Genomic DNA, 8,821 nt, shown 5'->3' with positions numbered 1-8,821 from the left:
CTCGATTCGACATCAACACTGACAGTTTAGTCAGTTTCGAGGAGCGGGAGCGTGACAATCACATTTGTTTACGAAGTGTGTAAGAAACGTTTAAACAAGTCTTTTTAATTTACTAATCTTCTTATCCTGCGCTATCGGACAGCTTGCAACTTCCAGTACACTCGTGTTTTGTGGTTATTGTGTTAAGACCATTATTACCCTGTCCTTCTCCTCTGTTTTGGAGGGATACGTGTGTTTTTTTGAGTCACTTGAGAAAATGTGACTCTATGTAATCGGTCAGTGTTAGTCTGTCCGGCCGGCCGTCCGGCCGGCCGTCCGGCCGGCCGTCCGTAGACACCACCTTAACGTTGGACTTTTCTCGGAAACTATCAAAGCGATCGGGCTCATATTTTGTTTAGTCGTGACCTCCAATGACCTCTACACTTTAACGATGGTTTCGTTGACCTTTGACCTTTTTCAAGGTCACAGGTCAGCGTCAAAGGAAAAATTAGACATTTTATATCTTTGACAAAGTTCATCGGATGTGATTGAAACTTTGTAGGATTATTCTTTACATCAAAGTTTTTACATCTGTAGCCTTTTACGAACGTTATCAGAAAAACAAGGGAGATAACTAGCCTTTTCTGTTCGGCAACACACAACTTAACGTTGGGCTTTTCTCGGAAACTATAAAAGTGACCGGGCTCAAATTTTATGTGAACGTGACTCCCAGTGACCTCTACACTTTGACGTCTGCTTTGGTGACCTTTGACCTTTTTCAAGGTCACAGGTATGCTTCAGGTATGCATTGTGTTGTGAATAGCAATTTCTTCCTGTCCATCTGATGCCTCATATAATATTCAGAACTGCGAAAGTGACTCGATCGAGCGTTTGCTCTTCTTGTTCTCTGTGTTTCTATGACCCATCGAGTTCTGACATGGATTACAAGATCTTTTCCGTGTGTATTTGATCTTGTGCTTGCGTGTACACAAGATAGGGAATAGGTTACACAAGTTGACCTTGGAGATCGGAAGAAAAATCTACACTCTTAACCGTCCGGGTACAGGCGGGATTCAAACCCCCAAAACCTTCCACACGGAAGACTGACTTCTTAACCACTTGGCCATTGCGCCCTTCACTGTTCTTGGTCGAAACAGATACAAAACAAGAAGGTTTCGGTCAAGAAAGTCAAGCAGGAATCCGAAACATATATATGTTGAATTATCTATGAATTGTTCAATAAACACTGTTTAAACCATATAATTGATATGAAATCTTTTTTCGGAATTCTTTCAATTTTTTTGGACTACAGTCCTATCTTGTTTGCTTAAATTTTATTTTCGGTTGGCATATTTCTGATAACGTCAGATCCCGTGACTGTCCGGTAAGCGCGTAATTCTTTCAAACGAAGTGCTGGGATACTTCTATACTTTTCCTTCTTAATAACAAGTCTAGCCTAGTTCACGTGCATTTAGATCAACATGGATTTAAAGTAAAGGATGTATATGTTGGTAATGAGATTGTGCCCTTTAATATTATGCAGCAGAAGGTTGGATGTAAGCCCACAAGATTCTTTGAATATAGGGTGATTTGTACAGCAGTTAAAGCAGCAACACTACGCTCTGCAAATGGAAATGTATGTGGATTCAACGATTTAAAGAACCTGAGTAAGCCTTGTCAATTTCGCAAATTAATTATAAAGGAAAAATATGTGGAGCCGGTTGTAGTTAAATTTTGGGAACATAAATTTGATTTCAGGCCGGGAAAAGAGCAATGGTTAATGGTAAACAAAGTAACCACTGAAACAAGATTGCGAATGTTGCATTGGAAAATATTGCACAATATTTACCCCACAAATATTTTATTGTATAAAATAGGCATTTCCGTGAGTAATTGCTGTACTTACTGTGAGAACGAAATTGATTATAGTGAACATTTTTTTTACTTTTGCCCGAAAATTATGTCCATTTGGAAATGCGTTGAGGATAAAGTGAATTGTAAATATAATATGATTATTAAAATTACCGTAAAGGAAGTTTTTTTGGGCGTATTTGAAAATTCACAAAGTTCCAAGGCACTAATAAGTTATGTGAATTATTTGATTGTGATAGTCAAAATGTGTGTTGGTATTTATAGATATGGCTCCCCTCTGGATATTGTATGCATTTTTGAGAGGGAATTGTTATATAGAAAAGTTGTTTAAAATACATTTAGAAATAGTAATGTTAATGTTATAGTAAAAACATTACTTAAAAAAATTTACAAAAAAATAAAAAGATCAATGAAGAAGGATGCTCCCCGCCAACAACAACAACAAAAAACAAAACAAAACAAAAAAGGCAAAAAAGAAAGGGTTGAAGCAGCCTGCATGCAACTGAGATTTAAAAAAAAACAAAAAAAAAACAAAAACAAAAAAAACCCCAAGGATTTTGTCAGTGATAGAAAAAGGATTTTCAGCTTAGTGTGCAGGTCTGAGTAGTGATCAATGATCCCCAGTTCGTGTCGTCTGTTGTGTATTGTTCCGTTTGCAATGATTTTCTGACATGGTAGTGTTCAATACATTCTGGGATATTCATTCAGGTTTTGCGTTTGTCCTTTATCGTTTGTTTGTTTGTTTGTTTGCTTAACGCCCAGCCGACCACGAAGGGCCATATCAGGGCGGTGCTGCTTTGACATATAACGTGCGCCACACACAAGACAGAAGTCGCAGCACAGGCTTCATGTCTCACCCAGTCACATTATTCTGACACCGGACCAACCAGTCCTAGCACTAACCCCATAATGCCAGACGCCAGGCGGAGCAGCCACTAGATTGCCAATTTTAAAGTCTTCGGTATGACCCGGCCGGGGTTCGAACCCACGACCTCCCGATCACGGGGCGGACGCCTTACCACTAGGCCAACCGTGCCGGTCCTTTATCGTTTAGCCACGGTTATTTTGAAAGGCTGATTACACGTCAATACGGTAATAACGAGCCAGCTAATATTTTATGCTTACGGAAACAAATTTCAGTGTGACTACTGTTGTTGTTGCAGGATTTGCTGTACGCTTCGGAGGCGGAGATTCGGGACCTGGGCCTCAAGCACAGCGCACACAGAGCCAAGATTGTCTCCAGTCTCAGAATACTCAGAGAAAAATACGAAAAAGGTAGCTGCTGTGGCTTTTTTTTTAGGGAGTGAGAGAGAGAGAGAGAGAGAGAGAGAGAGAGAGAGAGAGAGAGAGAGAGAGAGAGAGAGAGAGAGAGAGAGAGAGAGAGGGGGGGAGGGGGGAGGGAGGGAGGGAGGGAGAGAGGGAGAGAGAGAGAGAGAGGTCAGAAAGTTTATTCGCCAAAACTTAAAAGTTCATTGCGATGGGGAGATAGGGGGGAATGAGAAACAATTTCGAAACCGAAAAACGTTACACAATGTCCACATCTCACTATTTCCATCCCTTAGCCGACATGGTCATTTCCGCGTCAGTTTTTGTATTGTCCGTTTTGTGCGTCTACAACTAATTACACAGTTCTCTCGAATGTCGAGTCGCGAAGCATATCCGAAGACACTGTGCGAACCGAGTGATAATTACTGTCAACTGAGATAGAAACTCGTAACATCTCTCAGAACCGAGTGATAACTACTGTCAACTGAGATAGAAACTCGTAACATCTCTCAGAACCGAGTGATAATTACTGTCAACTGAGATAGAAACTCGTAACATCTCTCAGAACCGAGTGATAACTACTGTCAACTGAGATAGAAACTCGTAACATCTCTCAGAACCGAGTGATAATTACTGTCAACTGAGATAGAAACTCGTAACATCTCTCAGAACCGAGTGATAATTACTGTCAACTGAGATAGAAACTCGTAACATCTCTCAGACCCGAGTGATAATTACTGTCAACTGAGATAGAAACTCGTAACATCTCTCAGAACCGAGTGATAACTACTGTCAACTGAGATAGAAACTCGTAACATCTCTCAGAACCGAGTGATAACTACTGTCAACTGAGATAGAAACTCGTAACATCTCTCAGAACCGAGTGATAACTACTGTCAACTGAGATAGAAACTCGTAACATCTCTCAGAACCGAGTGATAACTACTGTCAACTGAGATAGAAACTCGTAACATCTCTCAGAACCGAGTGATAATTACTGTCAACTGAGATAGAAACTCGTAACATCTCTCAGAACCGAGTGATAACTACTGTCAACTGAGATAGAAACTCGTAACATCTCTCAGAACCGAGTGATAATTACTGTCAACTGAGATAGAAACTCGTAACATCTCTCAGAACCGAGTGATAACTACTGTCAACTGAGATAGAAACTCGTAACATCTCTCAGAACCGAGTGATAATTACTGTCAACTGAGATAGAAACTCGTAACATCTCTCAGAACCCAGACTTCGTGAAGCACTGATCGTAGTTGATCTTCCAACTTTCCTCTGTCGACTGGTGACCCATGGCGAAGTTTGCCGACGAACTGCTTCTCTTCTCGTAGCATGTGACGAGCTGCCTGTTTGATCATCCAGTAAGTTTCGGGACTCTTGTCGCTGCTGCAGTCTTTGACCAACACGAAATCGTCAGTTTCATAGAGTAGTGACTGCCTGTCGCCTGTGTTGTCATGGACCACCCTTCATAGAGTAGTGACTGCCTGTCGCCTGTGTTGTCATGGACCACCCTTCATAGAGTAGTGACTGCCTGTCGCCTGTGTTGTCATGGACCACCCTTCATAGAGTAGTGACTGCCTGTCGCCTGTGTTGTCATGGACCACCCTTCATAGAGTAGTGACTGCCTGTCGCCTGTGTTGTCTCGGACCACCCTTCGTAAAGAGTTGTTTCTGTGCATATTTTTCACTGAGCGCACAGCCGCTCGATCTTTCAGTCCCAACACATACTCCTTGATGGACGACAGACTATAACTCATGTCTACTGCCTGTTTCTCTGACGCATCCAGCGTTTGTTTACATCCGTCCTGGGACTGTGTTGTCACAAGGGAAGAATTCACAACAGAAGCATCACGTGGCTCAGCGGTCCGTGGCGACGATAACACAGAGCCACCCTCTCCCTGCCCATTGTTGTCACGCTCACTGCTCTTCTCAACTGTGCGTGCAAAACGTGCAAAGATGTCACTGTCACTGTGTTCTGGGTCACGTCACTTTCACATTCGGCCTGTGCTTGTTGTTGATTTGCTACTGGTTTTGGCACAAATGTAGGAGATGATTTGACACTGGAGAACACACACGACTTGCCTTTGATGTTTGGAAACGGATTTCTTCTTCTTTCCTTCTCTGTAGTTCCTCGGCTCTCTGTTTGTCGCGCTGAAGCTGGCTGGGCGGTTTTCGACGTAAACGTTGTGTCATGGCTGACCGGTCCGTGTCCGAGACTGACACAAGTCGCAGGACGACTTTAGTTCTTGATCCCTCAGCGCATATTTTCCAGGAGCAGATAGCGTTTTCCTTGAGCAGGGCTTCCAGGGTACCTTCCAGAGCTGTTGGGAGTCCGACAGCTGGCATTTTGAGGAAATATTGAGCGTTAATCCAAGTTGAATCACAGGCGGAAGGTATCGTCCACTGGACTACTACTATCACAGAAAGATTACAAGGTCTGTCACTCACCTTCGAGTCTTCTGTGTTCTTGGAGTCGCTTCCTGGGGAAAAATATTGTTCAAGACGGTTTGCCTCTTCCTACAGTCTGTGTAAGGTCAAATAAATACAGTTGAATGATTGTTTGAACTATTATGTGCCTTTAGTTTTCAGCTTTCGTCCGCTGCAGGTTGTTATTATCCATCATTTGGACGAATCTTTGTTCGCGAGCCGCTAATCCACTTGGGGGACAAATCATGTATCCGCACCGAATATGCATACCAGCGCTCATTGGTTAATAACAGGATATTCGATGATTCTTTTCCCGTGGGTAGCTTCCCTTTGCTGCACAATATATATATGTTTTAGACCAATGAGCGCTGGTATGCATATTCGGTGCGGATACATGATTTGTCCCCCAAGTGGAATAGCGGCTCGCGAACGAAGATTCGTCCAAATGATGGATAATAACAACCTGCAGCGGACGGAAGCTGAAAACTAAAGGCACATAATAGTTCAAACAATCATTCAACTGTATTTATTTGACCTTACACAGACTGTAGGAAGAGGCAAACCGTCTTGAACAATATTTTTCCCCAGGAAGCGACTCCAAGAACACAGAAGACTCGAATGTGAGTGACAGACCTTGTAATCTTTCTGTGATAGTAGTAGTCCAGTGGACGATACCTTCCGCCTGTGGTTGAATCAAGAGCTCTAAAATGTCCGCCCTCAGTGTTGCTTGAAGATCTCGCGAGATCGTCCGAGAGAGAGAGAGAGAGAGAGAGAGAGAGAGGGAGAGGGAGAGAGACAGAGACAGAGACAGAGAGAGAGTTTATCTCCAACACTCTCTTATAATCATATTCAGAACTGTTGCCGTATTGTGTCTTTAGTTGAAAACAGATAGGTCTATGCACTGTCACTGTGTGTAACTGTTTGAAACTGTGCTCGTATTTCATGCAGAATTATAACATTCACTTTTTTATGTTCATGTTTGTATCATTTCATGATTTGTATTTTCCTTTGAATTAAAACCATTTACCTGTTTGCTATTTCAGGAAAGTCGACGGGCAGTGGAGTATTCTCTTTGCAACAGCCACGCTCACCGTAAGTTCTTTGAGTATTCATTTCTGTTAATCATTCCCAATCTTGTAAACGAGTCTTTGCTGTTGATGAACTAAATCGTCCATTGGCCGTTTTACTCCTTGATTGTTTCAATGAATAACATTCACTCTTATTAATTCATTTAATTATTAACTGGTAGTGTAAGTTGATGAATGCCTGCCTTGTGAATTGATTGATTCAACGTTTGGTTTAAGAAACCACCACATCACATTTGTCGGTTTTTTAATATTTTATTTTAGTTCATCCCCTGGCATCAACAATTCTCGAGATTTGACATAGATGAATCAATCACGAGTGCACATGTTGAATCCCTTATCTCTTTTTTGCGAGCACCTCCTTTACAGACTCGCACATTTTCCTCTCTTCATATTTTTTTCTGTTCGTCTATTTCTGCTTATGACTCCTGTTGTAAAGTCTAATTTTATTGCAAAGTTCTCACCTTTAGTTGTCAGCTGTTTAATTCTCAACACTTTCCCCCTCCGCTTTTCCAGCACGTCTCCCACAGGCTCTCCCTCCTTCCCCGACTTCCCGCAGGCCATCGCCTCCCCGGAGAAGCTCGAGCAAGACCTGCAGAGGGAGCTGAACGCCGATCCCTCAGAGCTCAAGTCACGCGCGTGGTACCACGGCAGCGTCACGCGCCAGCGCGCAGAGTCCGTGGTCACCAGGTCCGGCGACTTCCTCGTCCGTGACAGCATCTCTAAGCCCGGGGACTTTGTGCTGACGTGTTGCTGGAGAGGGGTTCCGCTGCATTTTATGGTCAACGCTTTGGTCGGGGATTGCGCTCCTGGGAGCTTGCCGACGATCTCCTACCAGTTCGAGGAGGATTCTTTCGGGAGTATTCAGGAGTTGATACAGTTTTACCTCTCCCGGCAGAAACCTGTGACGCAAGCGTCAGGGGCTGTGCTGAAGAACCCGGTGTCCAGGTCCATGCCCCTGAGCTACTACGACTCCAAGTATGGCTCTCAGCACAGTCTAGACAGCGGCGGGTACTACACGCCCTCCCAAAGCCCCAAACCCAGCCCCTTCGCCACCCCGAACTCCAGCCCCAAAGTCAGCCCCATCATGAACCGCCGCGGCCCTAAACGGACCGGCAGCCAGCCCTTGCTGTCAGTAGACGATTCTGACGTTGACCGCAGTCGCTCGCCTTCGTTGGAACGGTTCGGTAGCTTACCTGTCATCAACATCATTCCTCCCGGAAGCCCTGGGTACGTGAGTGGCTTTCCCAGGCCTCAGGGAGAGTCCAAGCAAAGGTCTGCTCCCGTGGTGAGTCACCAGAGAGCTGGCAGCGCGCCCCTTCTTATGAACGACGTGAACCACAACGGTCTGTCTTATTCCCACTCCACGAGGATGGTCCCTGCGGGTTCCGAGAGCAACCTCTCGCGAGCTCCTCCCCCTAAACCTTGCAGAATCCCTTCCATCAAGTACAAGAAGAAACCGGTGGTGGTGGTTCGGAATCAGGAACTGTACGAAGACGATGGGAGAGATTACACAGACCCTGATCAACTCACAGGTCCGCCAAGCTGGGCGGAAAACCTACACCAAAGAGTCGGTCAGGACAACAACTCGTACTCCTCCCCCTTCCCGTTATATGCACCCACTGTGGCGAAGAGTCAGTCTTTTCAAGGCAACAAGATGGAGGGTGAGAACATCTACGACAACAATTTCAACCTTAACAAAGGATACCAGACTCTGCCCACCAAGACAAAGACAGCCAAACAGCCACCGAGACCTCGGCTGTCCTCGGACACGAAGTACCCTCTCATCGAAAGTGGTGGCAAGGATTCTCGCAGCTTTCTCGACAACGATAGAACTGACGATGCTGACTGTAAGACGGGCAGAAGAATCACCATGCCAGGGTTTAACCTTGGCTCTAGAATCAACCTTGACGCTTTCACTACTACGTTGTTTCCATCCACTGAGAATAGACTTCTGGAACCTTCGGCGGTGATGAAGATGAAGTCTTTGCTGCTGTCTAGCAACGCACGTGCCATCGCGGGTCACCTGACCAAGGTTGACCTTGAGGTGGCGAGGGTTGCGCAGGAGGATGACTTTGGTGTCAGGGTCACTTCCGGGATAGAGTTGTGTACCTTGCCTCAAGGGGACCAGTTGCGGAAGGATATTATTGAAAGGTGGGTTTTTCAGTTTCTGCTCTC

At 44.7% G+C, this 8,821-nt stretch overlaps 1 protein-coding gene across 3 annotated transcripts in view; it reads left to right on the top strand.

Annotated features, from left to right (window-relative positions):
• LOC138948534 (breast cancer anti-estrogen resistance protein 3 homolog) overlaps positions 1-8,821 on the top strand; it is a 126,099-nt gene that overhangs the window by 113,623 nt on the left and 3,655 nt on the right. For all 3 annotated transcript variants that reach the window (XM_070320086.1, XM_070320087.1, XM_070320088.1), the window contains exons 3-5: positions 3,015-3,126; positions 6,602-6,650; positions 7,160-8,797. In XM_070320086.1, the coding sequence (XP_070176187.1) occupies positions 3,015-3,126; positions 6,602-6,650; positions 7,160-8,797 (1,799 nt within the window). The remainder of the gene's footprint in view (positions 1-3,014; positions 3,127-6,601; positions 6,651-7,159; positions 8,798-8,821) is intronic.

Source organism: Littorina saxatilis, linkage group LG15, assembly GCF_037325665.1.
Source record: "Littorina saxatilis isolate snail1 linkage group LG15, US_GU_Lsax_2.0, whole genome shotgun sequence".
Lineage (NCBI taxonomy): Eukaryota > Metazoa > Mollusca > Gastropoda > Littorinimorpha > Littorinidae > Littorina > Littorina saxatilis.
Note: the sequence above shows the minus strand (reverse complement) of the source record. Positions and strands in the feature narration are given on the sequence as shown.